This window comes from Rhinopithecus roxellana, chromosome 4 (assembly GCF_007565055.1).
Source record: "Rhinopithecus roxellana isolate Shanxi Qingling chromosome 4, ASM756505v1, whole genome shotgun sequence".
In the NCBI taxonomy this organism is placed as follows: Eukaryota; Metazoa; Chordata; class Mammalia; order Primates; family Cercopithecidae; genus Rhinopithecus; species Rhinopithecus roxellana.
In genome coordinates, this window is record NC_044552.1 from 30886702 (window position 1) to 30912050 (window position 25349).

The window sequence follows — 25349 nt, forward strand, 5'->3', positions numbered from 1 at the left end:
CTGGGGCATCCCTGGGAGCAAGAGGGATCCCCAGTGATAAGAGAGATTGAATTTTTTTCTAGTCTGGCAATATCCAGGCCAATTAAATTATATTTTTTAAAAAACAAACAGACACTTTGTGTATATATAAGCTGGAATTCTTACAGGCATACAGTCCATATTTTCTTTTTTTTTTTTTTTTTGAGACGAAGTCTCACTCTGTGCCCCAGGCTGGAGTACAGTGGCACAATCTCGGTTCACTGCAAGCTCCGCCTCCCAGGTTCACGCCATTCTCCTGCCTCAGCCTCCTGAGTAGCTGGGACTACAGGCACCCGTCACTGCGCCCGGCTAATTTTTTGTATTTTTAGTAGAGACGGGGTTTCACCGTGTTAGCCAGGATGGTCTCGATCTCCTGACCTCGTGATCCGCCCGTCTCGGCCTCCCAAAGTGCTGGGATTACAGGCTGGAGCCACCGCGCCCGGCCTATTTTCTTATTTAAAACTTCATCAACTTTTTAAAAAAGTCATTAAGATAATTTATGACCTCTTCTCACTGATTTCCCTTGACTTTGTATGTAACAGTGTAAATTTGCACTGTAACTGAACACTAATACAAAAGATGGCTTTACCACATTGTCTTTATTTTCAAAAAGTAATATGAAGTCGGCCGGGCGCGGTGGCTCAAGCCTGTAATCCCAGCACTTTGGGAGGCCGAGACGGGCGGATCACGAGGTCAGTAGATCGAGACCATCCTGGCTAACACAGTGAAACCCCGTCTCTACTAAAAACACAAAAACTAGCCGGGCGAGGGCGGGCGAGGTGGCGGGAGCCTGTAGTCCCAGCTACTGGAGAGGCTGAGGCGGGAGAATGGCGCAAACCCGGGAGGCGCCAGATCCGGCCACTGCACTCCAGCCCGGGCGAGAGCGAGACTCCGCCTCAAAAAAAAAAAAAAAAAAAAAATATGAAGTCTGTTTTGGCCTGCTTCCTCAAGGAGTTAGGGAAAAATTCGATCTCAATTTTTCTTTCTTTTTTTTTTTTTTTGCCTGCTCTTTCCCTGCCCTTTGATGGAGTCACACAGAACCCCCTGAGTTCACCCAATCTTGGAATCTGAGGGAAGAGTTCTAGACTTCAAGAGTGCGGTCACTGTGAAGGGCTTGATGTCCACATTTCAGTGGTCCCACTGCTCATAGCCCTGGAGACAATGGCTTAGAGCTCGGTCCCCAGGCAAGTGTTCACTCAGCTAACCCATCAGACATTCTGCCACTATGGGGTCTGGGAGGGAGTCAAACACAGGCCCCCACGGTGGGCAGAACCTGTACCTCTCTATACCCTCCATGGGAAGGAAATTCCACTTGCTGTAGGAAGTTGGGAACCATTCTACTCACCCTCAACTTTTCAAATCAGCACTCCCTACTCATCCATATCATCTAGATCTTTGCTTTCAAGAGCCTAGATTTTCCAAAACAAAAGTTCTTCAACTCTCTGAACGGGGACAGATGGACAGTCCTCTTAAAACTACAAAGAGAAAAGCCTGTCATGCTTTGGTGGTGAATCAGCTGACAAACAGGGAAACCAGTCCCAGCTTGGAAAGAGGTAATTCTGACAATAAATCACACTACTTCATACAAAGCCCTCAAGATCTGACTGGGACCCAACTTTCCAGGGGTATTGCTAAGCATTCCTTCTCATGCATCGAATACTCCTACTTCCTCAAATATTCTTTCTCTCCTTCTCCACCTGCTCATCTCTCAAGATATTCAAATCCTCAAAAAGGTATCAGGGCTCTAGGTTGGCATCTGTAATTCTTTTGGCCTTACTTTTGTGGTCATAAGCTGACTGCCCCAGTGACTCACACCAGTATCCTAGGCAGGAGTGTGCCAGTAAGCTCTCCTCCATGTTTGTCTCTTCCATAGGAAGTAAAACATTTTCCAGAAAACCCCTAGCAGTCTTCTTTTTATGGCTCATTGGTCAGAACTGGGTCACATGGCACATGTAGCTGCAGGAGAGTCTGGGAAGGCAAGTTCCTGGCAAAGCTGAATGGGATTGTCATAACTCGTTTAGGCAAATTATGATTTATACCCACATTGTGAACACAGTCGCCCTGCCTCCTACAAAAAAAAGAGCCCCCTTAACAAAGAATATGGAAGGAAATAACTAATAAAGTCTACCATAGAGCTGTTGTTCCATTAATTATTCCATCTTCTTTAATTTGGCAAGGGCTACTACTCTCTGTTTACCCCTTCTTCCACTCTGAAACAGGGGGTTTAGTTATAAATTCGGTTGTCCAGAATAAGGTTTACATTTTCCAGCCTTCTGTGCAGCTGAGTGTAGTCATGTGACCAAGTTCTGAGAATGGGTTGAAAGGGGGAAAAAATGGAGGAAACCACCAGGTATTGAAGAGAAAGGTCATGTTCTCCCTGTCCTTCATCCCAGTGTAATTGCCCAGTGGTAATTTCTTTTCTTTTCTTTTCTTTTCTTTTTCTTTTTTTTTTTTTTTTTTTTTAATGAGACGGAGTTTATCCTGCCTGCTACACAGACAAAACCAATTCACTGAGATCATGGCATTGCAGTAAAGAAAGAGTTTAATTGACATGAGGCTGGCCATATCACACGGGATATGGAGTTATTACTCAAATCAATCTCCCCAAAGGCTCAGAGGGTAGGGTTAGTTTTTTTTTTTTTTTTTTGAGACAGAGTTTTGCTCTTGTTGCCCAGGCTGGAGTGCAATGGCGTGATCTTGGCTCACCGCAACCTCCGTCTCCTGGTTTCAAGCGATTCTCCTGCCTCAGCCTCCCGAGTAGCTGGGACTACAGGCATGCACCACCACGCCTGGCTAGGGTTTTTTAAGGATAGTTTGGTGGGCAGAGGACTAGGGAATGGGTGGTGCTGACTGGTGTGGGATGCCATCATAGGGATGCGGAAAACCGTCCTTGTGTGCTGAGTCTGCCTCTGGGTGGGGGGTGCACAGGACCGGTTCAGTCAGGAGTCAGGCGCCCAGATGGAGTCAGCCAGTCCTCAGAAATGCAAGTCTGAAAAGGCATCTCAAAAGGCCAATCTTAGGTTCTACAGTAGTGATGTTATCTACAGGGGTACTGTGGAAGTTACAAATTTTGTGACCTCTGGAACAATGGCTGGTTATCATTTAACCCCACCTACATTTTAGTAAACTCAGGCCCTCTCATAATCCTAAACTTGTGGCCTTTTATTAGTTTTACAAAGGTGGTTTAATTTTGGAAAGGGCTATTTTCATCCTTGCTTTAAGGTTAAACTGTAAACTAAATTCTTTCCAAAGTCTGGCTTATGCATAGGAATGAACAAGGAGAACTTGGAGGTTAGAAGTAAGAAGGAGTCAACTGTGTCAGATTTCTCTGTCACAATTTTGCAAAGGTGGTTTCACCAGAGGCTGAAACCCCTATGGGAGAAAAACTGTAAACTTCTTTCACATGAGGGAGAAAAACTGTAAACTTCTATCGTGTCTAAAGCACTATTATTTTCCAGCTACACTTATAGCCTAACAAATACAACTGCCTCCAATCTTTGGCCCATAAACATGCTGAAGTCTCGCCTACTTCAACTTTTCCCTTGACCCCATGTTTCTCTCTAATTTACTTTCAGTCTTTCTCTGTGTAAGTCAGAGCAAGCAACAAGTGCCATCTCTTGGCTGATTTAAGCAGAAAAACCATAGCTCATAGACTTGTGGAGAAATCTGGAGAATCATATGTATATTGGCTGTATATTGTCAAAATAACATCACATAAACAACCATAAAACCACAGTGGCATGTAACAATGGACATGTATTTAGTACACAAGTTTGTGAGGTTCAGTTTATCTGGGGCTGGGCTGGGCTGACCTGAGCTGATCTCAGCTGGACTCACTCAAGTGTCTGGGGTCAACTGTTGGTTGGCCAGGCAATTCTGTTGATTTTGGCTCAGCTGATTCATATGTCCGAGGCTCAACTGGCTGTTGGCTGAACTAGGATGGCCTCAGCTGGGATAACTTAGGGAGACTTGGCCTAGTTCCACATGTTTTTCATCATCCAGCAGGCAAGCCTAGACATGTTCTCATGGCAATGGCAGAGAGCAACAGTGAGACAAGCCAATCACACAAGTGCTTTGCAAGCCTTGGCTTGGGTAGTGTTTACTAACATCCCATTGACCAAAGTAAGTCAAAAGGGTGAGCCCAGTTAGAATGAGGAAGTCCAACAAGATGAGATCCTCCAGTGAAGAATTAAGATCGTTAATGTAACAAATCTACCACACTATGTTCAAAGGTTTTTCCTTACAGGATGGTAGATAGCCCCAACATCACACCACAGAGCTGGGTCACTGAAGACACTGCCACTGCTGCTAATGAGCATTTGACTCCATAGTTACACTGAGAAGCCCAGCACCAGATCCTGAATGTTGCTGCTGCCCCAGCTATTCTCCCAAACTGGGGGTTGCTGCCATGCTGGCATTGCCCATCAGTGGAATGGATTCTGTGCTACTTCTGCTTCTTTGCATCACAAACTCCTCCTGATTCAAAGTCTAGAGTAGGTGCATTTTATTAGCAGAGCCTACAACATGTGCCATGACTTAGAGCACAGGAAGGTTGGGAAAATAAGTAGCTGGCGTTTTAAGCTATAATACTAGGAGGTGGGCTCTGTTTCCCACAGAGTTTCATAGAGTGGGAAATTCTCCATATGTGGGAAAGGGATTTATATCATGGGCAGCAAAAACACCAAAACAGAACAACAATGACAATAAGAAAGAGGAGGAGCATAAGGAGGAGGAGGAGGAGATCGACTAGCCTCTCATTTTCTTTTCTTTTTTTCTTTTTCTTTTTTTTCTTTTTTTTTTTGAGACGGAGTTTTGCTCTCGTTGCCCAGGCTGGAGTGCAATGGCGCGATCTCGGCTCACCGCAACCTCCGCCTCCCGGGTTCAAGCAATTCTCCTGCCTCAGCCTCCCGAGTAGCTGTAATCACAGGCATGCACCACCAAGCCCAGCTAATTTTGTTATTTTTTTAAGTAGAGAAGGGGTTTCTCCATGTTGGTCAGGCTGGTCTCGAACTCCTGACCTCAGGTGATCCACCTGCCACGGCCTCCTAAAGTGCTGGGATTACAGGCATGAGCCACTGCGCCCGGCCAACAGGCTCTCATTTGCTTGACAGCTAAGCTTCTTGAAAGCGTATTCTTAGCTCACTTTTCTCTTCTACTTCTCCTCTCATTCTCTTCTGTAGTAATTAGCTCTTGCCACAATAATGATGCAAAATTCAGTGGCTTAAAACCACAAGCATCTCTTTTTCTTATTCAAGCTTCAGGCTGAAGGTTGCCTGGAGTGGGTTCCAGGCTTCAGTCTGGATTTTTGACAGCTCCCACATGTCTGTTATCTTCGTTGGGCCAGTAGCTCCCCAGGGCATGCTCTTCTCATACTGCAGGCATGGGAGTGGAAACACGTAATACTTCTTGAGGCAAACTGTTACTTTTGCTCACATTCCGTTGGCCAGAAGTCTTGCAGGGAAGTATACTCCATCTACTCTCATGCACTGCAAGAGGGAGTGAAACTGAGAACAATAATCTAGTCTACTTCTACTCTTCATCTAGCTTCTGATGCTGCTGTGCCATTAGGGCCAACCCACAATTGCCAAATGGAATAGACATTTCTCAGGCTGGGCGTGGTGGTTCACGTCTGTAACCCCGGCGCTTTGGGAGGCTGAGGTGGGAGGATCACTTGAGCTCAGGAGTTTGAGACTAGCCTGGGCAACATAGTGAGACCCTATCTCCACAAAATAATTTTTAAAATTAGCCAATGTGGTGGCACATGCTGTGATCCCAGCTATTCAGGAGGTTCAGATGGAAGGATCGCTTGAGCATGGGAGGTCGAGGCTGCAGTGAGCCATGATTGTGCCACTGCGCTCTAGCCTGGGCAACAGAGCAAGACTCTGTCTCAAAAAAAAAAAAAAAAAAAAATTCTCAGAAGATGGGGAGACAGCCAGGTGCCGGGTCATGCAGTACCTCTCAGGCATGGTTAGGAGTTTGGATTTCATTCTAAGTGTAGCAGAAGCCATTTAATAGTTAGCTATGTGACTAGAATGGTCCTTCTACAGTGCAGATCTGTTCATGTCATGTCCCTGCTTAAACTGGCAATGAATGTCCCATTGCCTAGAGGAAAAGGTAACATAAGACTTATATGGCCTTAGAAGTCTACTATGATAGGCCCGTGCTGCAGTGTCTTTTGTCCCTGCACACCATTCCTTGTACTCTTTGGTCTTACCATGTAGAACTACTTATGGTTAATTTTAGTTTGGATTCTCCAAGAAGCTGACCCTGAGACAAGGATTTGAGTGAAAGTAGTTTATTTGGAGGTGACAGAAACATGAGTGGGGAAAGAGGTAGAAGTGATATAGGGGAAGGAAGGCAGTCAATAAAGGGCGAAATTTGTTTGATTTTTTTTTTTTCTTTTTGAGATGGAGTCTCGCTCTGTTGCCAGGCTGGAGTGCAGTGGTGCAATCTTGGCTCACTGCAACCTCTGCCTCTCGGGTTCAAGCAATTCTACTGCCTCAGTCTCCCAAGTAGCTGGGACTACAGGCACATGCCACCACAACCAGCTAATTTTTGTATTTTTAGTAGAGATGGGGTTTCACCATGTTGGCCAGATGGTCTCGATCTCCTGACCTCATGATCCACCCACCTCGGCCTCCCAAAGTGCTGGGATTACAGGTGTGAACCTGGCAAGAGCAAACTATTAAGCCAACTACCACAATGGACAACAGGAGCTTAATCCTGTAAAGAAACTCTGAGAAACACACACCTCAGAATTATCCCCGCTAAGTGTTGAAGGAACTTGGGTGTTTATCTACCAACTCCTGAGAGTCAGTCACTAGTTGAGGGCTGCTCCCAGGAGTTAACTCTTAGACATTTCCAGTATGTCACGAGTGTGAACAGCATGGTTTTCTATAGTTCTTGGGAGCTGGGGAAAGAGCCTTCAGGCAAAGAGATGCACTTAGCACATGAAGAGGATGAGGGATGTGGGTGAGGTACTGACAGCATCTCCTACAGTTTCTCATACGTAATTTCTCCTTGTAGACATCCATAGTTCCATGTATATTTCATCCTTCTGCCTAGGACGCTTTCCCTCCCTCTCTACCTAGTAAAATCACACTCATCTTTCAAGGCCTTCCTCAGCTTCCCAATCAGAGAGGATCATGCTCCACTCTGTGTTTTCTTAGGACATATTATAGTATACACCTCCATTTTTATCACTTGTCATGCTGCTTTACTTACTAACCAGACTCCTCTACTAGATTATATACTTGTTGAGGACAGGGGCTATATGTTTATAGTTCTTAATATAGTTTAGTGCCAGGAATATAGTAGATGCTGAATAAAAGTTAGTTAGAAGAACTAATTTCTATCTATAGTGTGTGGCAATGATTTGGTGCAGTGCTGCATTGAATTGAGGTCAACCTAAGGTAAAATCATAATTTTTCCCCCATTCTCACCTTCACGGCATTCCCCTCCCTTCACTCACCCAATACCTTGCTCATCTTTCTCCCTGGCCTAATATCAAAATCTGCTTCTAGATACTTCTCTTACATTAAAGGAGCATAAGAAATAGGAAACCTGGGTTGCTATTCATCTGCCGCTGGCTAGCCTGAGGGTCCTCGGGCAAGCCTCTTCCTCTCTTTGGGCTTCAGTCTTCTCATCTGTAAAATGATTTTCAATGTTCCTGCCAATTACTAGGGGTCTCTTTAAGAATATCTCTATAAGGATGGTGTACAAGGAACTGGTAACAGTGGTTGCCTCTGGGGAGCAGAAATAGGTGGCAATGGGCAAAAAGTTGTGAGGGAGATCAAGTTTTTCTTTATCCTGCGTGAGCTTCCTAGGACTTCTCTGCAACAAATACAACAAACACAGTGGCATAAAACAATAGAAATCTATTATCTCAAGGTTCTGGAGGCTGGAAGTCCTAAATCAAGTAAACTCATGCTTCAAAGGCTCTAGCAGAGAATCCTTTCCTGCCCCTTCTGGGTTCTGGTGCCTCCATGTATTCCTTGGCTTGTGGCTGCATCATTTCAATCTGCTTCTATGGTCACACTGCCTCCTTGTCTTCTGTCTGTATCTTCTCTCATAAAAGAACACTTGTCATTGGATTTGAGACCCAGCCAAGCAGTCCAAGATGATCTCATCTCAAAATCTTTAACTTAATATCTGTTAAAGACCCTTTTTCTGAATAACATAACATCCACAGGTTCCAGGGATTTTAATGTAGACATACCTTTTTTGTGGCCACAATTAAACATATCCATTTTTAGATTTTGATTTTGTGCCATGTAGAAATTTATGATAATAGAAAGGAAGAAAGGAATCTTTTCTTCTTCCTCTTCTTCTCCTTCTTCTCCTTCTCCTTCTTCTCCTTCTTCTCCTTCTTCTTCTTCTTCTTCTTCTTCTTCTTCTTCTTCTTCTTCTTCTTCTTCTTCTTCTTCCTCTTCTTCCTCTTCTTCTTCTTCTGTTTTTTTTTTTTTTCTTTTTTTTCTTTTTTGGAGACAGAGTCTCACTCTGTTGCCTAGGTTGGAGTGCAGTGGTGCAATCTTGGCCCACTACAACCTCCACTTCCCAGGTTCAAGCAATTCTCCTGCCTCAGCCTCCCAAGTAGCTGGGACTACAGATATTTGCCACCATGCCCAGCTAATTTTTTTGTATTTTAGTGGAGACGGGGTTTCACCATGTTGGCCAAGAAGGTCTCGAACTCCTGACCTCAAGTGATCCACCTGCCTCAGCCTCTCAAAGTGTTGGGATTACAGGTGTGAGCCACCACACCTAGTGGAAGGAAGATTTCCATGTGACTGTACAGAGACTAAGATTTCCACTTTTCTGCTTCCTGTTCAACCACATTTTGTCCTTCCCTCAGGATCTGACTTTAAACCACCTTTTCCCTCCAAATTTTATTTACTGTTGAAACCATGTTATAGGAAATAAAAATGGAACTCTCATCCCATGTGGTTGGAAGTGTAAAGTAGTATGACCACTTTGAAAAACAGTTGGGTTGTATTTTGCAAAGGTGAACTTATGCATACACTCCAGACCACCAATTCCACTTCCATGTCAACATCCTAGAGAAATCTTTCTAGTTGTTCACTTCTCCAGAAGACACATATAAGAAAGTTTGTAGCAGCAGAGTTCATAGTGGCACAGAATGTGAAACAACCAAATGTCCATCAGTAGCAGCATAGATAAAATGATGTTATAAAATGGTCTATTACAACAGTGAAAATGAGTGAACTATACCTGTACTCATCAACATAGGTAAATATCAAGATCATACTATTGTCTAAAAGAAGCAGGCAACAGAAGAATAGATACATACAATATTAATAGTATGTTACTTAAGGTTACAAATATAGGTAGAAAACATGAAAACAAGGGAATTATTAACACAAAATTCTGCAGAGTGGTTACATCTGAAAGAGAGAGAAAAGGGGAATGCCCATAGGAAGGGACCCCTAAGAGGCTTCTAAGGTATTGGTGATATCCTGTTGTATAGCATGGGGAGTGGGTACACGAATGCAAATGTTATTAATCAAACTGTGCACATCAGTTTTATAAATTCTTTTGTGTGTATGATATATTTAACATCCCATGAAAAAATTCTACCACAGGTGAGGACGTGGAGCAATGGAAACTCACACTTACTGCTGTGAGGATAAGCTGGAAAAGCCATTTTGGAGAACATTTGGCACCATCGAGTAAAGTGGAAGTTGTACATGTTCTGTGATCCAGCAATGCCTTTCCTAGATATTCCTAGTACTGTACCTTAAAGCACTGCTTTTCAAACATGCTGATCACAACCTCTCATTGAGAAGTACATTTTACATCACAACCAAGTATCTTTCGCTCTCAGGCGTGCGCACACACACAGACACATGTATATATATGTGTAAGTGTAAAAAAGCTGGGAAAAAATTTTGCAAAACAATGCCCATATTACATGCAACACATTCTGATCTTTTCTATTTCTGTCTATTCTATTTCATTAAAGGTCCTAACCTTTAAGTTCACTTTAACTCACTAGTAGTTGATGCTGTGGAATGTTTGTGTCCCCTCAAAATTGGATTTAGACGCATATGCTGAAACTAATCACCAATATGATGGCATTAGGTGGTGGGGTATTTGGGAGGTGATGAAGGTAGATTACTGCCCTTTTAAGAGGGGCTCCAAAGAGCTGCCTGACCCTTTCCACCATGTGGGGACACAGCCAGCAGGTGTTACCTATGAACCAGGAAATGGGCCCTCACCAGACACCAAATCTGCTGGCATCTTCTTGTATTTCCTAGCCTCCAGAACGGTGATAAATAAATTTCTGCTGTTTACAAGCTACCCAATCTATGATATTTTGTTTTTTATTTCTTCATGTCAGACAGCTAACGTGCTGACATCTTAACAAGGTTTGAGGGAGGCACATCTCACACATGGGCATGAACACCCACTCATCTTGCTTATGAACTGCAAAAAGACTGATCTATGATATTTTGTTATAGCAGCCTGAATGGACTAAGACAGTTGAGAAACCATAATTTGAAAAAAACTGCACTAGAGAAAAATTTCCATGAGATAATGTGTAAAAGAATGTTGAATGAGCAATGCTCAAAATAAACATAACTGGAAATGAGAATTGAGGAATATTCACATAATGGAATGATATATTGCAGTTAAGATGAGTAAACTAGAGCTCAATGTATTAACAGAATGTTGAGTGAAAAAGCCAGTTGCTGAAGCATATGTACAGTATGATGTTATTTATAAAGTTTCAAAACATGAAAAACATGTTGTTTATGGATACACACATATGTAATAAAACTCTAAAACACGCATGGGAATGCTGAACTTGTAACTCAGGATCGTGGTTTCCACTGGAGAGAGGGAGGGGAAGAGATCAGAGAGGAACAAAATGGAGCTTTAATTATATTTTGAGATTTTTTGTTTATTAATCTTTTTCTTATTTGTTCTTTATTATTTATTGCAGGAGATGGCAAATCACCAATGATGGGCCAAATCTGGTAAGCTATTTTTATATGATCTAGGAGATAAAAATTTTTTAATTGTTGAAAAACTTGAAAGAAGAAGAATATTTCATGACATGTAACATAAAGTGCAAATTTCAATGTGGATAAAATAGGTTTTATTAGAACACAGCCCCGAGAACTTATTTATTGTCTATGGTTGCTTTCACACGACAATGGCAGATATGAATAGCTGCAACAGAGATCATATAGCTGGCAAAGTCTAAAAATATCTACAATTCAGCCCTTGATATAAGAAGTTTGTCAACCCCTGGTTGACATATATACATATATGTATACATACATAACATATACCTGTATGCACATATAGATGCATACACACATATATGTCAACATGTATATGTTGTGAGGGGCATGGGTGTGTGTGTGTATGTGTGTGTGTGTGTGTATATATATACATTTTTTTTTTATAAGGTCTCATTCTGCCACCCAGGCTGAAGTGCAGTGGCACGATCTCGGCTCACTGCAACCCCCGCCTCCTGGGCTCAAGTGATCCTCCCCCTCAGCCTCTGAGTAGCTGGGACCACAAGTGTGTGCCACCACACTCCTCTAATTTTTTGTATTTTTGATAGAGACGGGGTTTTGTCATGTTGCCCAGGCTGGTCTCGAACTCCTGAGCTCAAGTGATCCACCTGCCTCAGCCTCCCAAAGTGCTGGGATTGTAGGTGTGAGCCACTGTACCCAGGCGATGTATATTTTATAATATTAAAAATATGGTGGCCGGCCGCGGTGGCTCACGCCTGTAATCCCAGCACTTTAAGAGGCCAAGGCGGGCGGATCACTAGGTCAGGAGACCGAGACCATCCTGGCTAACACGGTGAAACCCCTTCTCTACCAAAAATACAAAAAAAAAATTAGCCAGGCGCGGTGGCGGGCGCCTGTAGTCCCAGCTATAGGGAGGATGAGGCAGGAGAATGGCGCGAACCCTGGAGGCAGAGCTTGCAGTGAGCCAAGATCGCACCACTGCACTCCAGCCTGGGCAACAGAGCTCTATCTCAAAAACATCTCATCTCAAAATAAATAAATAAATAAATAAATAAATAAATAAATAAATAAATAAATAAAATGGTAACATTAAAGAAGAGTTCCAGAAGTACCAAGATGTATAATTCTACCCTCTACCAAAATTTGCTTATTTTTTCCACGTTTTCTTCCAACCTTTGACAAAACCCATATATTCTTTTTTTTTTTTTTTTTTTTTTTGAGAAGGAGTCTCGCTCTGTCACCCAGGCTGGAGTGCAGTGGCCAGATCTCAGCTCACTGCAAGCTCCGCCTCCCGGGTTTACGCCATTCTCCTGCCTCAGCCTCTACGCCATTCTCCTGCCTCAGCCTCCCGAGTAGCTGGGACTACAGGCGCCCGCCACCGCGCCCGGCTAGTTTTTTGTATTTTTTTAGTAGAGACGGGGTTTCACCGTGTTAGCCAGGATGGTCTCGATCTCCTGACCTCGTGATCCGCCCGCCTCGGCCTCCCAAAGTGCTGGGATTACAGGCTTGAGCCACCGCGCCCGGCCAAAACGCATATATTCTTACTGAAAACATGCAAAGATACTTTATATTCTACCTTTTCCCTGCTGTACATCATTTCATACACCTTTTTGATGTGCTATGTAGCATTCAAATTTGTCCTCTTCAATGGTTCAAGTTTATAAACTGCACACCATAATTTACGTAACTGCCTTTTCATGTTTAAATCTTCATATTCTTTTCATTTTTCCCTGTTTATTACTGGCTGCAAGGCAAAGAATATCTTTGTACACAGAGATTTTCCCCTTTCTTCTTGCCAGGTATGGCAACTTCTTTTCTTTTCTTTTTTTTCTTTTTTTTTTTTTTTTTTGAGAGGGAGTCTCTCTCTGTCGCCCAGGCTAGAGTGCAGTGGCGCAATCTCGGCTCACTGCAAGCTCCGCCTCCCGGGTTTACGCCATTCTCCTGCCTCAGCCTCCCGAGTAGCTAGGACTACAGGCGCCCGCCACTACGTCCGGCTAATTTTTTTGTATTTTTAGTAGAGAAGGGGTTTCACTGTGTTAGCCAGGATGGTCTTGATTTCCTGACCTCGTGATTCGCCTGTCTGGGCCTTCCAAAGTGCTGGGATTACAGGCGTGAGCCATCGCGCTCGGCCAACTTCTTTTCTTAGAATAAATTCTTAGGAATGAAATACCTAGTTTTCCCTTCACCCCTAAATTCTGAAAACTCTCTCTTCCTCTCTTTATTCCTATAACCTCTTGCTTTTTCAGTCTTTTTGCTTATCCCCTTGCCTTCTCTTAATGTAACTGATCTCTGCATTGGCACAGTGGTCGTTAAGATACTGTAAAGCTCTCTTGCTGTTAAATCCCAGCTTGACCTCACTATCTCTTAGGTGGCCCAATATTGCACAGTGCATTGTGAGGGCTGCTTCTTGCTCTCATTTCTTTTTTTTTTTTTTTTTTTTTTTTGAGACGGAGTCTCGCTCTGTCGCCCAGGCTGGAGTGCAGTGGCCGGAGCTCAGCTCACTGCAAGCTCCGCCTCCCGGGTTTACGCCATTCTCCTGCTTCAGCCTCCCGAGTAGCTGGGACCACAGGCGCCCGCCACCTCGCCCGGCTAGTTTTTTGTATTTTTTTACTAGAGACGGGGGTTTCACAGTGTTCGCCAGGATGGTCTCGATCTCCTGACCTCGTGATCCGCCCGTCTCGGCCTCCCAAAGTGCTGGGATTACAGGCTTGAGCCACCGCGCCCGGCCTTGCTCTCATTTCTTAACCCTTCCCCTCATCACAGTGTCTACTTTCTTCCTTCCACTCCACTCCTTTGCTAAGGTTAAAGTCTGCCAGTGATCTCTCTGTAAGTCCAAAGGCTTTTTTCTCTATTTTTATCTTCCCATTGGAGCTCCTGTCCTGAAGTGACTTTCCTCCTATAGTCACTTTCTTCAGGCCTTTCTCCTTCCTTTTCTGTCCCTACTCAAGGATTATCTCTTTCATAAAACTTTCTCTAAGGGTTGGGATACGCCTACCTCTTTTGAGTCCACAGTCAACCCAGGCATATCTCATCCCTTAACTATCGTCTGCCCCATTTTAAGTTGTTTAACCCTCTTTTGAATGAAGATGAAGTTGAAGGGGGAAAAGTAAAAAGTTGCAGGTAAACAATATTGAGAAGCCTCTACTTATAGTTTCAGAATAAACTCTTGAGATAAATTCAACAATCACAGGCAATACCATATTAGTAACAGAAGATCTACAAAGTGAGGTCCATGGATCAGCAGCATCAGTGTCACCTGGGAGCTTGTTAGAAATTCTGAGTTGTAGGCTTCACCTCAGACCTGCTGAATCAGAATCTAGGTTTTTAATATAATCCTCAGTGATTCACATGTGCAATATAGTATAGGAAGCACTGGTCTAGTGGACCAGTGAATGTCTGCCAAGAAGGACCTCCATCAGAAGGCCTCTAAGGACCTCTCGGGAACCTCAAACCAATGGTTTACACCTCTTGCTGGGCAAGGGTGGCTGTCATAGCTATCAGCTCTTTGATGAGAGCTACCAACTGATCTCCTGACTAGGTGGGTGGCCTCCCTCCCTCATCATTCCAGGTACAGGCACATTCCTTTAAAGCTGCAAAAGAGTTTGAAGAATGCAATCTTTTTCAGAGAAGACTGTTCTTCAACCAAGAGTGTAAGCAAGGATGTAGAATCATTGGTAAAGTGGACACATCCTACTAGGGGTTAGGAAACACTTTTTCTATCATCTTTCCTAACAAAAAAATATGTGAACAACATAGAATTGAAAGACAAGAAATATTTATATTCTTCCTTCTTTCACTCAGTAAACATTTACTAAGCACTCACTATGTGCCAAACACTATTCTAGGTGCTGGGGATACAGCAGGAAACAAAACAAAGTCCCAGTCTTAGTGGGGTTCACATTCTAGGGCAGCAGTCCCCAATCTTTTTGGCATCTGGGACCAGTTTCATGGAAGACAACTTTTCCACGAAAATTTTGGGGGAGGGGGGTTTCAGGATGAAACGTTTCCACTTCAAATCACAAGGCATTAGATTCTCATAAGGAATACGCAGCCTAGATCCCTTGTATGAGCAGTTCACAATAGGGTTCACACTCCTATGAGAACCTGATGCTGTTGCTGATCTGACAGGAGGCGGAGCTCTGGCGGTAATGATTGCATGCCACCCGCCGCTCACCTCCTGCTATGTGGCCTGGTTCCTAACAGGCCACAGAAAGGGGGCCTCTATTCTAGCGGATAGAAATGGACAGCAAACAAGTACATAATATGGCCTGTAGTGATAGCGCTTTAAAGAAAAATAGAGCCAGGCACAGTGGTCCATGCCTGTAATCCTAGCATTTTGGGAGACTGAAGAGGAAGGATCATTTGAACCCAGGAGTTTGGGACCAGCCTGGGCAACATAGGGAGACTGTCTCTACAAATAATAAAAACATTGGCTGGGTGTGGTGGCATGCACTGTGGTCCCAGCTACTTGGGAGGCTGACATAGGAGGACTGCTTGAGCTCAGGAGGTCAAGGCTTCAGCGAGCTGTGGTCATGCCACTGCACTCCTGGGCAACAGAGTGAGACCTTGTGTCTAAAAGCTAAAGAAAGAAAGAAAAAGAAAAATAGAGCAGTGCAGCCAGTATTTAAGATGGGTGGTTAGAGAGGGTCTCTACAAGGTAAAGACAGTTGGGTATATACCTGCATGAAATGAGGAAGCAAGGCATTTAGGGGAAGAGAAGTCCAAGCAGAGGAAATGGCTAATGCAAAGTCCTTGAAGTAGGAACATGTTTAGAGTGTTCAAGGAACAGCAATAAGACCAATGGGCATGGTTGGAGCAGATTAAGCAAGAAAGAAAGTGTAATGAGATGAGGCTGGAGAGGTGAGTGGAGCCATGTCATGTAGGGTCTTTAAGGAGCTTGGATTTTATGCCAAGTACAGTGGGGGCCATTGCAAGGTTTTGAGCAGAGGAGTGACATGATATGGTCTACATTTTAACAGAGTGTCTCTGGGCTGGGTGTGATGACTCCCACCTGTAATACTAGCACTCTGGGAGGCCAAAGCTGATGGATTGCTTGAGTTCAGGGGTACGAGACCAGCCTGGGCAACATGGTGAAACCTCAATCTTTACAAAAATACAAAAAATTTGCTGGCCATGGTGGTATGCGCCTGTAGTCCCAGTTACTCAGGAGGCTGATGTGGGAGGATTGGTTGAGCCTGGGAGGTGGAGGTTGTAGTGTGCTGAGATCATGTCACTGGACTCCAGCTTGAGTGACAGGGCAAGACCTGGTCTCAAAAAAAAAAAAAAAAAAAGGTCTCTCTGGCTGCTGTATGGGGAATATACTCTAACGGGGTAAGAGTGGAAGCAGGGAGCCCAATAGCAGGCTGCTGTAAGTGGGTGTGTGGTTAGTGAAGATTAGGGTGACCAACTGGTAGTGGTGAAAAAGGTTCCAACAATCTCAATTTCCCTACCAAATACTATTTAAAAAGTCATCACCAGGAAACTCTTGTGAATTTTTAAAAAATCTTGGAGGGGAAACTGATATAGAAAACAAAGTGTAGAAATAATAGGGCTTCTCTGGGTTGAGCACTGTTAGCAACATCCCCTGGGAATCAGTGTTATTTAACATTTCATAAAAGATTAAGAAAAAGGAGTATTTTGAGATATTTCTAGGTACACAAATTATACTTTGCTTGAACGTCTCTAACACCATGTGTGTAAGCTGGAAAGTGGCAGGTATCTTGTCACATGGATGAGTGTATGGCAGCTCACATAGGGGAAGACAATCCAGAGGATACCTTTAAGACAATGAACTCTGAACTGCTGGTTGCCACCAAGGTAAGGAATCTAGAAGTTGTTTTAGATTACTCCTTCAAGACATCAACTCTTCTAAAGCCCAAACAGCCAGCAAAAGTTCTGGCTGTCCAGAATAAAGACAAAACATCAACCTTAACAAAGCCTCAGTACATCCCTCTTTGGGCTTAGTGTGCAGTGCTGGTCACTGCATCCTAGGGAAAAGAAGTGCCAGAGAATGGCAGGTAAAATGATTAAAAGAATAGAGGGACTTTTTCTTTCTTTTTTTCCTGGGTTAAATGCCCATAAAGAAAACAAGATGAAAGTGTATAAAAGCATGAAAGATTCAGAAGAAGTAAAAATAGCCCTCGTCATCCAATCCTATAATTCTAAAATTAGGGGACAAAAGAAGCTTGAAAATGGGAGTAATGTAGAAACCGTCGTTGGAGGACATACCCGTCAGGGGTCGGGTCTTTAAGTATTCTCCAATATGTAGAAGTACATGTGGTAGCTGTAAATGGAGGGTGGGGGTGGGAGTGGGGGTCACGCAACCCACCTCACAGTCCTTCGATGGGACAAAAACCACTCTGGACTGGTGCCCGCTTTCCCTTTCTCCCCAAATCACCACGGAATACAACCACAGAAACTCAAAAACAGCAAAAAACACCGACAAGACATTCAAAGGATTCAAAATGCTAATATTAAATCTCATTGTCTGGGAAAATTAGATTGAAAATAAATTCAAGGGTGCAAGATTTATAACAGATTAACAAGGGAAATTAAGGATGTTGGTGGGGCCAGGAGGAGATACATCCTTAACTTTGTGATTCACACGATGGAGCTTTACTGTGTCCTTCAAAGAAATCGTATTTGGTCATCTGAGTTGGACAGCTATGATAAACCATTTCCTATACACCGTTAGCATAGTCAGAAAGTGAGAGTTATGGATTGACATAGGGATTAGATCATTTGAATTTTTCACCCACAGCACAAGTCCTTCAATCGTTTTCAATAAACAGAGGGAGAGGGAGACTCTGATGAACCGTTGCTCACGTGTTGAGCAGTTAGCAATCCCGCGCTATCGGGTCCCTGCTGACCTTCAGAAAAACGAATGGACATCTAAACGGAACGAGGAAGGGAGGGTAATAACCAGAGTGTCATTGAGTTGAGAGATGTTAAAAATGGGCCACAACAAACACATGGGCCTTTACTTTTAGGTCAAAGATTCCTATATATAAATACATAGTATGCTCTGTCTTGCCAAAAAATATTAGACTCAGGAACTTCATTCCTCACGAAGAAGATAATTCCCTCTCTTCCTTCCCATAGGTCCCTTACTTTACCTGCTTCTTCCCTCTCGCGGGTTAGGAACTTTGAGCCCCGCCTCTCTGCTCGTCCAAGCTCCGCCTTCCCCGTCCACCTGTGTGCCCAGACCCTGACGTTACCGGTTGGCTTCAGCGGCCTTCAGGATTCCGGCTCCCAATTGGTCGGCCCGTCCATGGCTTGCGCAGCCCACCAATGGCAGCCGTGCTGGGTGTAGGGGTGCCCACATCCAAGATGGCGTCCCCAGGAGCTGGGAGCGGGTGAACGGCGGCGGGGAAGCGGCCTGGGTTGGCCCTCAGATTGCGGGGTCTGGGGGCATCTCGCCAGGCAACCCCTTGGCCCGCCTACAAGGCCTTCCCCCTGCCAGAGCAATGGCCGCTGAGAACAGCAAGCAGTTTTGGAAGAGGAGCGCTAAGCTGCCGGGGAGGTGAGCCCAGGACGCTGAGAGGGAGAGGGGATTGGACCAAACCCTTCCAGATCCTAATCCCTAAATCCCGCGGCCCTGGGGCGCCACCGAGGCCGGAAGACTGGTTTGGGGAAGCTGGGGCTGCCTGTTGGCGGCAGGGCAGCTGTCAGACAGAGGAGCGAACAGCAAGCTTTGGGGACGGCTGGGGTCTGGGGGCGGAGGTTTCTGGAGGGGTGACCTCAGTGGGAAGGTGGCCGAAGATTGGGCGTAAAGGGGAGTGGAGTTGGGTGAGTAGTCAGTGTCGGCCCTGGTCTCGGGGGTTCCTCGCCAGAGCTGCTTCCCACTCTAATTAGGACTCCCTCTCAGGGGTCTCCACCACGCACAGGTGGTTGGTCGCTCGACGATGGCTTGCTCCCCCAGCTCGGCACTTAGGATTCTGGTGGGAGTTTGGGGTCGCCTGCCGAAAGGGTTAGGCAGGAAAAGTGAGGACAGTTCTCAACTCCGACCTTACTTTATCTTGAGTTGGCCTTTCCCACTAGAAATTATTACAAGGCGACCACAGAATCAGGTTATTCCTTTGGCATTTTCTAAGGATTTGTCCAACCCCAAGTGACTTCTTCCTCCCCTGTATTGTAATGCACTTCTTGTGCAAATGCACTAAATTCTTTCATTCTTCAGTTGTTTAGCTGGAGAGCAGACCCCCTAAGACTACTCCCACCCTCTTTGTGGTGTATGTTGAGACTTTTGGCAAATTATCCATTCATCAGTCTACTGTTGGTTTACTGTTTCAGTTTATTTTGGGCAAAGTCCTGAGAAGTATAAGGAAGAGTGTGTATTTCAGTCGTGAATCTTAAGATTTCTGCCAGCCACAGTCTACTTGGTGATGAAATTCATGTTTGGTTGTGTCCCACGTGCTACCTTTTCTAATGGATTCAGGTTTTTTCCTTCTGGGGTGATCTTTTGAACTCGTGACTTTTTTTTTTTTTTTTTTTTTAAGCAAGAGGGAGATAAGGGTCAATAGTGGCTAAGTTAGAGCCTTACTTCCCCCCCCGCCCCAATGAAATAGAAACAAGGTCTATGTTTGGGCTGGTCTCTAACTCCTGGCCTCAAGTGATCTTCTTGCCTTGGCCTCCCAAAGTGTTGGGATTGCGGGCGTTAGCCACCATACCCCACCAAGAGGTTTGTTTTATTAAGGATCCTAGTAGACATGTGGAGAATAGGTGGAAATCAGCTTTTAGTAATGCTCATTAAATAATAAAAAGATAACTTCAGATTAAAGTGCTATGGACTTGCAGTGTTGATATTACTGTTAAAGATGTTCTGTGTTTTTAGGTAAGCACCACTTCCTGGCAACTGATTCCTTTTCCTTCCTGGTTTAGTGAGCTCTTTAGTTGTGCTAACTGCTATTCTCCGGGGTTTTCCATAGTGAGATCATTAAATTTTGACATCCTAAGATTATAATCAGAATCAATAGGAAGACAGTTGTATCAGGAAGCAGTGCAAGAGATGTGGGACATGGCATGGGTTTCTGTGCCTTCTGACTGGTGGTTGCTATTAACAATCTTTTTTTCCTGTATTTCCTGTATTTGACTATAAGAACAGTCAACTTTTTTAAAGCACTACTTTTCTGAGATAGGAAGAGAAGTCTTTTCAGTTTCTTCAAGTTTCTAGATTCCCTTTTCATTTTGAAGAATATAGAGAAATAGAGAACTTTTGAGTTCAGAAAGACTTGGGTTACTATTTGGGCTCTCCTGTGTGTATGACCAAGACAAATAATCTATCTAGGCCTCAGTTTCCTTATCTATGAAATGAGAAATAAAAATACCTTCCTCAGAGTTACTGTGGGGACTAAGTGAAATACCCTATTTGTAAAGAACCTAGGACAGTGTTTATTTAGCACATTATAGTTGCTCAAAAGACAGTAGTTATTAATATTACTATCATTATTAGAGCAAGTAAACATTTAAAAGAATGTTACTCAGATCCTTATCCCAGCTCATTGTCTTCCTTGTTTGTTTTAAGGTATTCAAATATTGTCACAATTCATAATAATTTTTAGTACCTTACTTGGTAAAGAGAAATATTTTTCAGCTGTGTGCTTTTAGCAGTAAAGCTCACGAGCCTCTGGTCGTGGGAGAAAACTAAAGTTCTTTTAGATAGAAAGGTACTTTGATTTAAAGAAAATATTAGAGCATTTTCTCAAGAATAGAACTTTTGCATCTGTACTCATTCGGTCTTAGGGAAGAAAAGCTTTCTCCTGGGTGGGAAAATGACACAAATGACTGTACTAGATGCATGGCAACTTGGAAATGAAACTACTTTACTCTTCATTGCAAATTGAAAGGTGAAAAATCAAAGCGATGACAAGATTCTTCCTGTCTGATCGTGATCCAACAACCTTAGTGACAACAAACAGAAATTTTATTACATAAAATAACAAGTTACAAATGAAGGAAACATTCTTTTTAAAAATATCAGCTTTATTGAGATATTAATATACCATAAAATTCATTCTTTTAAAGTGTACATTTCAGTGCTATTTAGTATATTCATTATAGTACAGATGGTTTTGTGCAACTATCGCCACTAATTTCAAAACATTTTCATCATCCCGAAAAGAAACTACATACCTGTTTACAGTCACTCCCCATCCACCCCACTCCAGACCCTGGTAACTACTAATCTACTTTCTGTTTCTGTGGATTTACCTCTTTTGGACATTTTATATATATGGAGTAATATGATATGAGGCCTTTTGTGAGTGGCTTCTTTTATTAAGCGCAGTGATTTCAGGCTTGTCCACGCTGTAGTATGTATCAGTACTTCATTTTATTTTATAGCTGAATAATGTGCTATGGTGTACATATACCACATTTTGTTCATTCATCGGTTGATGGACATTTGAATTGTTTTCATTTTTGGGCTATTGTGAATAATGCTTTTATGAACTTTTATGCACAGGTTTTTGTTTGGATATATATTTTCTATTCTGCTGATAAATAGGAGTGGAATTGCTAGGTCATGTGATAACTTGGTGGAACTAAACATCTTTTTAAGTTCTCTGAGTTATTCACATGAGCCCTGTGTACCTAGCACGTCAAATGGTCATTGTGTTGATGCCTAGAAGATAAGAGGCAATCTGTACCATTGTTGTTAAGAATGCAGGCTTTGGCGGGTGTGGTGGTCTGTAATCCCAGAATTTTGGAAGGCTGAGGAGGGTAGATCACTTGAGGCCAGGAGTTCGAGACCAGCCTGGCCAACATGGTGAAACTCCCATCTCTACTGAAAATACAAGTTAGCTGGGCATGGTGGTGTGCGCCTGTAGTCCCAGCTACTCAGGAGACTGATGCCCAAGAATCTCTTGAACCTGGGAGGCGGAGGTTGCAGTGAACTGAGATTGCGTCACTACGCTCCAGCCCTGGGCAACAGAGCGAGGGTCCGTCTCAAAAAAAAAAAAAAAAAAAGATGCAGGCTCTGAAATCTGACTGCCTAGGTTCAAATCCCAGCTCTACTTTCTAGCTATGTGATCTTATGGGATTTAATTAACCCCTCAGTGCATCAGTCTCCTCATCTCTAAAATAGGGACAGAGTATATGCCCCACGGGGCTGTTATGAGGATTAAATGAGATAATACATAATAATTGGTTAGGAGGTACACAATAATATTAGCTATTACAAGAATGATAGTTACAATGATAGTAGCTATCATTTTTGTTTCTCTCCTTGCTTTAGTTTTTGAAACTGAAATTGAAAAGCTTTGATCTGGCTGAGTGTGGTGGCTCACACCTGTAATCCCAGCAGTTTGGCAGGCTGAGACGGGCAAATCATTTGAGGTCAGGAGTTCGAGACCAGCCTGGCCAACATGGTGAAACTCTGTGTCTACTAAAAACACACAAAAAAATTAGCTGAGCGTGGTGGCGCAAACTTGTGGGGGGAAAAAAAGCTTTGATCAGTGTGTGTGTGTGTGTGTGTGTGTGTGTGTGTGTGTCTAGAGCCTGGGCACAGGAGAAAAAAAAAATCACTTTATTTATTTATTTATTTTTTGAGACAGGGTCTCCATCTGTTGCCCTGGCTGGAGTGCAGTGGCATGGTCTTGGCTCACTGCAGCCTCTGCCTCCCAGGTTTAGACAATTCTCCTGCCTCAGCCTCCTAAGTAGCTGGGATTACAGGCACATGCCACCATGCCCAGCTAAGTTTTGTGTTTTTACTAGAGAAGGGGGTTGTGCCATGTTGGCCAGGCTGGTCTTAAACTCTTGACCTCAAGTGATCCGCCCCCTACTCAGCCTCCCAAAGTTCTGAGATGACAGGTGTGAGCCACCGTGCCCAGCTCTGGCTCATTTTTGTATTTTTCGTAGAGACAGGTTTTGCCATGTTGCCCAGGCTGGTCATGAACTCCTGGGCTCAAGCAATCTGCCCATGTCATCCTCCCAAAGTGTTGGGATTACAGGCGTGAGCCTCTGTATCTGGCCAAAATCCAAATTCCCTGAGTCTTCCAGGCCCTTCATTGTTGGAAGGAGAGGCCAAGTTAAGGACTTGAACCCAATCCTAAAGTAATAATGAATCTGACAGGAGACTTAGTGTAAAAGTCATAGCCTGTCTGGGCAGGTACATTACAACCTGTTCTTGGCTTGGAGATGTTTTACTGGTAGAGTGAGTCACTGGAAGATACCAAATTATCATTGAAACAGCATAGATCACCTGTTCTGGAAGACTAATGTGGAGTGAGTATGTGAACCTAGATCAGTTGCCAACACATTTGGCATTTAAATTTGATAGGTCTTTTCCACATTTTGTGCTAGCTCTTTTATCAGTGCTAAACAGACACCTGTTGATTTTTCCTACCAAGATGTTTGCACTGTTCCAACTGGTCAAAACAGCTATGTCAGTACATTCTATGGTGTTGGTTTTATTAAAGAGAGTGACGGAGGTTAATCAGAACTTTTGTTCCATTTTGTCTATGTGGCAGCATATTCCATGCCATTCTTTTCTCTGCATATGTGGTGTGTTTTCTTCAAGATGCAGTGTGTTAACCTCTGGTTTTTAGGTCTAGCTTAAGCAGAGGCCTAGGTTTTGTAGAGATCTAATCTTCACTTACTAAATATTGTTAAGGACCTGCTGATATGTGTCATGCTCTGCCAGGTGGCAAGGGGGCTACAGGAAAAGATATGGCACCACTAAAAACTCTGCTTGGCATCGTGGCTTCCCTGGAGAAGAGGCTGTGTGTGATTGACTTTCTGGTTTTTCCACTGAACATATGTTACATCTGTAATCAGACAAACTTAAACGTGGAATTGGGCGAAAACACATTGTTGAATGCAAAGAGCAAGATGTAGAATTATATGTACAATGTGCTGTATTTTACGTGAAGTTTAAAAACATAAAAAATCCTGTGCATTGTTTATGGATATATGGATATCTGTAGAGGTATAAAAACAGATGGGAGGAGTTCCCTCCAATTTCAGAGTAATTGTTATCTCTTGGGAAGTGAAGGAACAGGACTAGGGACTGCAACTGGGGCTTCAGTAGTCTAACACATTGTTTTTTCTTTTTTTTTTTTTTTTGAGACAGAGCCTCACTCTTGCCAGGCTGGAGTGCAGTGGCCTGATCTCCAATCACTGCAACTTCCGAGGCCAGGTTCAAGCGATTCTTGTGCCTTGGCCTCTCGAGTAGCTGGGACTACAGGTGCATGCCACCATGCCCAGCTAATTTTTTTGTATTTTTAGTAGAGATGGGGTTTCACCATTTTGGCCAGGATGGTCTGGATCTCCTGACCTTGTGATCCACCTGCCTTGGCCTCCCAAAGTGCTGGGATTACAGGCATGAGCTACTATGACCGGCCTAACACTTTTTTTCTTAAATGAAATATGACAAATGTTAACATTTATAAATCAGAGTGATGGGTTCATGAATGTTTATCATATCATTTTCTGTACTTTTCTTTGTGTTTGAAAATGTCAAATGCTTTTTCACTTGTGTTAGAGTTAATGTTTTGTATTTTTTTAACTTGTGTTGGAGAGATCAGCCAGTTAGCCATGGAATTAAGTAAAATTTAAAGTAACATGATTTAGAGCCAAAATAAGTCATATTTACAGTGTGATATTATTTATATAAAGTTTAAAAAACACGCAAAATCATACATTATTTAGGGATACATACACAGAAAATGAAAATATAAAAATGAGTGTGAAAAATGCCAGATCCAGTAGAGCAACTTCCTAGGAAGGGAGGGAGGGGTATGCCAGGGTGTTTTTTTTTGTTGTTGTTGTTGTTGTTTGTTTGTTTGTTTGTTTGAGACGGGGTTTCACTCTTGTTGCCCAGGCTGGAGTGCAATGGCACTATCTTGGCTTACCGCAACCTCTGCCTCTCAGGTTCAAGCGATTCTCCTGCCTCAGCCTCCCGAGTAACTGGGATTACAGGCATGCACCACCACGCCCAGCTAATTTTGTGTTTTTAGTAGAGACAGGGTTTCTCCATGTTGGTCAGGCTGGTCTCAAATTACCGACCTCAGGTGATTCCCCCACCTCGGCTTCCCAAAGTGCTAGGATTACAGGTGTGAGCCACCCCCAGCTGGGATTTTGACTGTATAACGTCTTACTGCTTAGGCTGAATGTTGAGTGCTTATCTGATTGTGTCTTTTTTCTTTTCTTTTCTTTTCTTTTTTTAGACAGTCTCACTGTATCACCCAGGTTGGAGTGCAGTGGCATGATCTCGGCTCATTGCAACCTCTGCCTCCCAGACTCAGGCAATTCTTGTGCCTCAGTGTCCTGAGTCGCTGGGATTACAGGTGTGTGCCACCAAGCCCAGCTAATTTTTCTATTTTTAGT

At 43.5% G+C, this 25349-nt stretch overlaps 2 protein-coding genes and 1 non-coding gene across 5 annotated transcripts in view; 1 reads left to right on the top strand and 2 right to left on the bottom strand.

Annotated features, from left to right (window-relative positions):
* TMEM217 (transmembrane protein 217) overlaps positions 1-18728 on the bottom strand; it is a 47507-nt gene extending 28779 nt beyond the window's left edge. For 2 of the 3 annotated variants that reach the window (XM_030929098.1, XM_010389710.2), the window contains exon 1: positions 18140-18728. The gene's annotated coding sequence lies outside the window, so the exon portion shown is untranslated. Of the gene's footprint in view, positions 1-18134 lie in introns of all 3 variants that reach the window. The other variant, XM_010389711.2, reaches the window with a different exon arrangement.
* On the bottom strand, positions 10370-10473 carry LOC115897202. Its single transcript, XR_004057130.1, has one exon. It is a non-coding gene; the product is annotated as a small nucleolar RNA U13 (small nucleolar RNA).
* The window catches only part of TBC1D22B (TBC1 domain family member 22B), a 75985-nt gene continuing 68955 nt past the window's right edge, over positions 18320-25349 (top strand). The window contains exon 1 of the mRNA XM_010389709.1: positions 18320-18546. Within this exon, the coding sequence (XP_010388011.1) occupies positions 18491-18546 (56 nt within the window). The 5' untranslated portion in view covers positions 18320-18490. The remainder of the gene's footprint in view (positions 18547-25349) is intronic.